This window comes from Lolium perenne, chromosome 6, assembly GCF_019359855.2.
Source record: "Lolium perenne isolate Kyuss_39 chromosome 6, Kyuss_2.0, whole genome shotgun sequence".
Taxonomy (NCBI): domain Eukaryota; kingdom Viridiplantae; phylum Streptophyta; class Magnoliopsida; order Poales; family Poaceae; genus Lolium; species Lolium perenne.
Genome location: NC_067249.2, coordinates 191,378,833 through 191,386,055, shown reverse-complemented (window position 1 = coordinate 191,386,055; position 7,223 = coordinate 191,378,833). Strand labels below are relative to the sequence as shown.

The window sequence follows — 7,223 nt, the reverse complement described above, 5'->3', positions numbered from 1 at the left end:
CTGAATACCTTTGGGATGTACCATTCCGTGTTAAGTCTTGTAGGGTTCTCACATGAAACAACCATGCACTCAGTTGGAACTAGTCTATAAACTGACCACCTTGGGGTGTACCGTTCTTGATAGTTCTCTGGAGAACATTCGAAGAAGATAAAACTAGCTAAATTTGTTCGGAGAAATACATGTATTTAAACGTTTTTTTCCTTCTCATTGTCAATCCCAGAAGCCATAGAGCTGTCCATCTGTCCAAATAAAACCAACATCACTAACCTAATCAACATAAAAACTCGTCTTAGAATTTATTGTGTAATGCAGATTAACAAAAAATATACCAAAAAATGGTAAAAATTTGAATAACAAATTAAACCCTAAGCACAAATGCGACAATACATCCTATAAAGTACATGGAATAAGAAGAGAATAACAATGTGGCACGGAGGGCTAACCTCTTCTGGGCATCGGTGGCAATCTGGGCAGCCACGGGAAGTTGGGCTCGGCGGCGGTGCGCACGTCCTCTTGCTCTGCCTTGCAATGGAACAGCCTATATGTCGATCGTGGGGAGGCGAAGGGTGGATGACTCAGACGTTCCCCGCCGTATCGTTGTCGTGCGCACCGCGGCGACGGCCAACGATCCATCGGATGGGGAAAGGATAGGAGATCGCCAAGGTAACCGGCCACGCCTGCTACGATTGACCGGGTACGTGGAAATGGCGGTGGTGAGGGATCGACCGGCTTCAACAAGACGGAGGGATCAAAACCCTAGGTATGAATGGCGGCCGTGGGAGGGGTGGAGTCGGGCCAAGGTTGGACGCCAGATCCTTGCCGCGATCGGGCGGACAAGCAGTATTCACCGGAGCAGATCTACATCTGAGATGGCCGGGCTGGCGGCTGCGACGAGCTGATCAAGGTACATGAGAATGGAAAGTGACAACCGACGACGACCACCACATCGATCCATCGGACGTATACACCGACACGTAGATACACCGAAACATACATACAACGTATACCCATTCAACGAGTACAAGGGTACACCATATACCCTTTCAACGGGTACAAGGGTACACTCGATAGGGGCCTTCGGGGCTAACCTAGCCCGACACGCTAGCGCCGGCGGAAGGAGCACGTGCATAATGGTACGGTTATGCAATTGTTGGCTTGGGGGTCTATGGAAGCACCGGCCTTTTTATAGGTTGTTTGTGCTTACCTTGGCCTCCTCAAAGCTATTTGCTTTCCCTAAAAAAAATCCATTTACTTCCGCATACATCAGTTTTAGAGCCTGAGTTGGGGTTTTACAGGTCAGTTCTCGCGATAAGGGATGTGTTGATCCAAGGTCTCATAAGGAGGATTCGAGATGTAAAGACCACAAGGATTTTGTCTAATAATTGGCTACCTCGTGACACCAATATGAAACCGATTGTATTACTGAAAATCAACCCCCCACAGTTGGTTTGTCAGGTGATGAATGAGACCATGGTGTCTTGAAATGAGGAGTTTGTTACATAATATTTCCACCCTACGGATGTGTCGGTTATTTGAGTATTCCTTTGTGCACTCGCAGGAAATCATATTTTTGGGCATAGCACTTTGATCACAAAGGGCTTTTCTCTCTGAAGTTGGCGCATAGAATGATGGTGTCAACAAAGTTCAATGAAGAGAACTATTTTGAGGGAAATGCGGGATCATCAAATTTGGAATCTCGAAAGAAAGGATGGTGTTCACTTCGAAAAACACATACCTTCAAAAGTTAGGTTTTTCTTTGGAGACTTGCTCAACAATCACTCTCGACGGCTAATCTTTTGGAGCACCGAAACATGGCGACAACAAGTGTTTGTTCTTCGTGTGGAGACGTTGTTTCATGGAGACATTCCCTCATTGAGTGCAACATGGCTACGAGCATTTGGGAACTCTCAGATGCAATGATGGTAGGACATATGACATCTATCGGTGAACCAAGTGCTAAAAACTGGCTCTTCAATTTATTGGAGACTTTTCCCCATGATCAATTCATCGGGTGAACTAACACCTTATGGCCCATTCATCGGGTGCACAAGGCTATACACGAGGATGTGTGGATCACTGTTGTTTTTGGAGAAATTTAGATTTCGGGTGTTTTCTTGGCGGTGGTTTGTGCTGCATTTACATGGAATTGATCACTATAGCGGGATCTCTTTTTTCCTTTATTTTTGTTTTATGGTTGTGTGCATCCATATTGTCTTTAGGACAATTCGTTGTCGCAGGCTAGGCGTAATTGGTACCTCCACGATATTAACATATTATCTTTATCGAAAGAAACATATTTAAGGTTTAAATCTACCAATTGGGATGGAGCCAATTACTGATTTGAGCTGTTTTTTTCACTTCATTTCTATTTATCAAGGAATATCCTTATTTCATCTCAACATGCATGCAACACACAGTAGCGACACAAAATGCACCTTGCAAACTGAATTCAAGTCAAAAGGGTGAAAGAAAGTTATGCATACAAATGAAGTGAAATATGCATACAAATGAAGTGGATCGATCAGTGCTTACAAGTGAAGTGGTAACAGGCTAGTCAGGAATACACTGAACATGGGTGGTCAGTAACAGCTATCTCGCGTTACATTGGCCAAAAATGTGAGCACCAACATATACACATATGCATACATCACATCATAGTTGTGCGCATCGATCTTTAATTAGCACGCTTATTCTTAATTAAGTGGTAGATGCCACTCCACCGTCGATCCCATGCATTGTCCTATCATCAACTAGAGACTCGTCGCGCGCGCTGAACCAATGCTAGCTCGTGAATTAGTCTCCATCTCAAGAACCACCGCACCATGGCCAGGCCAACGGGACAGGCCGAGCTAGTCGCTCATGCGTGGCATGTTGTCGGCGCCACCTGCTCGTCGTCGTAGCTCTCCTCGTCATCGCTCCTTCCGTCCACCTTGCCGATCTTCCTGTAGCGGCTGGCGAAGACGAGGTACACCGCGAAGTCGGCGACGGATAGTATGGCGAGCAGGAAGTAGAACTTGTTGAGGTGGCCCTCGTTGAGGTCGGCGGGGATCCATCCCGGCCGCCCCTGCACGGCGGTGGCCTTGGTGACGGCGGTGACGATGACGTCGCTGAAGTAGTTGCCGAGGGACATGGACATCATGCAGAGCGCGCTCCCGAAGCTCTTGAAGCCATCGGGCATCTCCCCGTTGAAGAACTCGAGCTGCCCCACGTACATCATCACCTCCGACACGCCGATGAGCGCGTACTGCGGCACCTGCCAGATGATGTGCAGGTCGCTGCCGTTGGCGGTGGTGGCGGCGGCCTTCCTGAAGTGCTCGACGGTTCCGGCGGTGGCCATGGCCATGGCACCCAGGACCAGGCCGAGGCCCATCCGCTGCAGCTCCGTGGGCCCGGTCGGGCGGCCCGTGAGGCGCGCCAGGAACGGGCAGATGGCCCGGCGGTAGAGGAAGATGGTGGTGGCGACGGTGAGGATGTCGAACATGGACATGCTGGAGGCCGGGACGGAGAAGCCGGCGAGCATGGTGGTCCTGCGCATGGCGGCGCCCTGCACGACGAAGAGCGACGCCATCTGTGTGAAGACGACGGAATAGAGGATGGTGCAGAGCCAGATGGGGAGGATCCGCAGGATGCTCTTCACTTGCTCCACCTGCGTCACTGTGCACAGCTTCCACTGGTCGCGTGGCTTGGTGCACGCCGAGTCGTCGGTGTCCATGGCTGTGAGCGCCGCTCGGTCCAAGAACCTGTGAACGTACTCAGGGTTAATTCGTTGCTTGACATGGTCACGTGACACGCGCCCGGTTAGAAAGAACGGTTTTGCTATGTCTCAGTCAACTGAGATTTTCTTAAGTCTAAGTCAATTACAAAAAAGTGCTTGAGTTTTTCTATTAGAAATGTGCAACTGGGCCGAGTTGCACTTTTCTTTAAACTGCGGTTGCACTTTTCTGAGTTGACTGAGACTTAAAAAAATCTCAGTCAACTTAGACATAGATACACTAGAAAGAAACATGAGACGTTAACGTACCTGAAGCCTTTGGTGTGCAGCAGCTTCTTTCCACCGGATGAATCGGTCTTCTCGTCGCCCTCGTAGAGGATCATCTCCGCTTCCGGCGACACGCCGGACTTCCAGTTCCTGCAGGCGGCGGAGGCGACCTGGCAGATGCTTCCGATGGGGTTGCTGCAGGGCTGGGAGTGGCGGTAGCGTGGCGTCCCGGCGAGGAAGAGCAGCAGGGCTAAGGCCGCGGCGGCGGTGGAAAGCCAGAAGCCGAGTACCCAGCTGCCTCTGTCCTGGATGTAGCTGAGGAAGGTGTTGGAGAAGAGGGAGCCCAGGTTGAGGGCCAGGTAGAAGTAGCTGAAGAAGGAGACCTTGGAGTGCGCTTCGGCGGGGTCCTCCTCGTCGAACTGGTCGGCGCCGAAGGTGGCGATGTTGGGCTGGTAGCCGCCGTTGCCGAAGGCGATCATGTAGAGCGCGATGTAGAAGATGCCCATCTCCGTGCCGGAGTGCGGCGCGCAGGGCGTGCGCTCCGTGCCGCACCCCACCGGCAGGAGCAGGTAGAGGCGCGTCGAGAGCGACAGCAGCGCGAGACCCTGCAGGAAAAAAATGTGTGTACAGGTCAGTTACTGCGTCGACATGATCGCCGATATGGCGATGTGTTTGTGCCCATCGATAGTCCCCGGACACGTTCGCTTCAGATCAATTCTAGCGTACGCGGACAAAATGGTTAACGTGTACAAACTCCAAACAAGTACAGAACATGAGCACTCGTTTTCGGGGCAAAAAAGGACCACAGTACTTTGGAGCTTGGACACGGGACGATCACACCACCTATCTACCACTGTACTACGTGCTATTCCTGGCACATCATGTGTTTGGAAACTATAGCATCACTGGGTGTGTGTCATAGATATTTCCTCTGATCCATATTAACTGTCGTAGATTTATCTAGTGAAGAACTTACACAGACAAAGATGGCCTGGAAAATGGCGCAGGTCTTGTATCGTCCCCAGTAGGAGTCGCTGAGGAAGGCGCCGATGAGGGAGAACATGTAGACGGTGCCGGTCCACTTGCTGACGTTGTTGGCGGCGTCGCCGTTGCTCTGCTGCACCACCCTCGTCAGGAACAGCACCAGGTTCACGTTCACGCCGAAGAAGGCCATCGTCGCAAGCCCCTGGTTCACTGCAACATCAAATCACCACCGCCAACAGTCAGTTCATCAGTCGGCAGCACAGTACGTCCTAACACCTAGCTAAACCACATAATAAACGACACACACTAAAACTTAAACAGTGCTAGCAAAAGGGATCGACAAGCTAGCACATATATGTAACTGTTACTGTACAAGGCCGGGAAAACGAAATGGCCTTTCCGACACACTTCCCCCCTGAAAGCAATGTAGAGCTACTGATGACGGATGAACCAAAGCGCGCCACTTTAGTTCCGATAATAACGTGTAGCTAGCTAATGATTCTGTCCAACCACATACATATAGCGCCATGTACAGATGGATCAGCCGATCGGCGGCACCGGCTGCTAGATCATATGGACGACAGGTCTCCTGTCTCCAAGTCCAAACTAAATTAGCATCAGCGGTGCGCGCGAGGAGGCTCCCCCCGTGACAGGGAATCCCCAGTTCCGGGGTCTGCATGGCCGATGTCACTTCAGCATGCAGAATTCCGCAGAAAGACCTGGTGTCTATCGGCCAGTTTCAGGCTAAGACGCGACGTCACTTCAGATCGACTCACATAGTTGAACATGCCACCACCGCATATCAGCGTAAAGTTAGCTAGAAAAAGGCCTGGCCGATCGATCATCAGGTCTCTTCCTTTTCCTTTCTGCTAGTGTTTTTTTAGTGGAGAAGGAGACGGTGATAAGCAGATAACTTACCGAGAATCAGGCCTCCGGCGAGCCACCCTCCGGACTTGCCCTTCACCGCCGGCTGCCCCTTGATGTCCACGGAGCCGTCCAGGGTGTACTCGATCAGCTTCTCCTTGGCGGCGTTCCGCTCCGCTGCTGCCGCAGCCTCGCCGTCCATGACCACCACCCTCAGCCTCATGTCGCCCTCGTTCGCAGACTGCAATCATGCGTCAAGTTATCCACTGTTAGTATTGCAAGGAAGATTCTTGCTTGAAGATTGAGTCGACTGTGAAAGCTAGACTAGACTGAATCTTGGCTACAGCCAAGGAAAAGGATTGGCTGAAGAACAAGCTGGATCAGCAGAGCTTGTTACCATGTCTGCTTCTTGGCTCTCCTCGGCAGTTTGCCTCTGTCGATTGATACAGCGAAAGAAGCTGAGAGGCTGCTAGCTGCGAGAGGAGGAGGCCGAGCAAGCAAGCAAGGCGAGTAGAGCAGGAGAGGTGGTGGCTGTGTATGTGGGGAGAAGTAGGTGCGATTTATAGAGCTCAGGGAGCAGCTAGTGGCCCGGCTGGGCAGGATGTACGAGTGAGAGTGTGCGTGTCTTGCTCACATGATGTCAGGAGCGCAGGTATCTTAGGTAGACGCATCACCGAGAGACGTCACCGTCGATCGACGGCGACGGTCTCCCTTTGTTTCTTACCGCCTGCTCCTCCTCCTTTTGTTTTCCTCTCCAGAGCCCATCATCATAGGACGGAAGAAATTCGGCTGGTTTCTCCTGCGTCCTTTTTTACTCGTCTTTGTCGCTGGGCGATGCGGTTGAAACTGCTCTGATTCAGTAAACTCCTGGTGGCTCCGATTGGCAAAGACAATCGGCAAACGCTTGGTCCTAATCTTCAGCAAGTGCCACACCGCAAAGTGAAGTGCGCGGCAGCTTTCGTGTGTTCTTCGCTTCTCTCTTATGCGAGCCGCCGGTCCATTTCGTCGCGCGCGAAACGTGGCAAGAAGTGCGCGTGGGAGGCGTGCTCGAGCTCTCTTTGGAAAATCTCACAAATGGAGAAGCATTCCACATTTTAGGGTTTTGTTTTACTTGACGGGATTCCGCATTAGTGTTGGCCTCGGGCTGTTTTGCGTCTTGCCGATACGATCTGCCGAGAACGACCCGAAACATTTGCTACTTTGCCCATACGATCCGTCGAGAATGACCTGCAAAAGCTAGCAAGAATAGATGGCAAACGACCGAGAGTTTGGTGTAGCGTAGCCATCAGTTGCTTTCCGTGGTTTCTTCCATGTTATAAATGCAAGATGATGAGTACACCCGTGGGTTCAAAATTTCAAAAAACAGATATCTTGACTTTCACCCTTTTTCAATAAA

The 7,223-nt window shown here is 51.0% G+C and overlaps 1 protein-coding gene across 1 annotated transcript; it reads right to left on the bottom strand.

The window, feature by feature from the left end:
* Positions 1–2,463: 2,463 nt before the first annotated feature.
* On the bottom strand, positions 2,464–6,361 carry LOC127306618 (protein NRT1/ PTR FAMILY 7.2). Its single transcript, XM_051337284.2, has 5 exons — positions 6,225–6,361; positions 5,882–6,068; positions 4,956–5,173; positions 4,022–4,584; positions 2,464–3,740 (listed from the first exon to the last, which is right to left on the bottom strand). The coding sequence occupies exons 1-5, from the start codon at positions 6,225–6,227 to the stop codon at positions 2,858–2,860; spliced, it is 1,854 nt and encodes a 617-aa protein (XP_051193244.1). The 5' UTR covers positions 6,228–6,361; the 3' UTR covers positions 2,464–2,857.
* Positions 6,362–7,223: the final 862 nt, after the last annotated feature.

What these genes read in the sequence shown, in the direction of transcription:
- LOC127306618 (XM_051337284.2), bottom strand. An exon ending in CGCCGGAGGCCTGATTCTCG is followed by an intron (nt 5,174 to 5,881) that starts GTAAGTTATCTG and finishes TTGATGTTGCAG; the next exon opens with TGAACCAGGGGCTTGCGACG. An exon ending in CTGCACACCAAAGGCTTCAG is followed by an intron (nt 3,741 to 4,021) that starts GTACGTTAACGT and finishes GTACGTTCACAG; the next exon opens with GTTCTTGGACCGAGCGGCGC.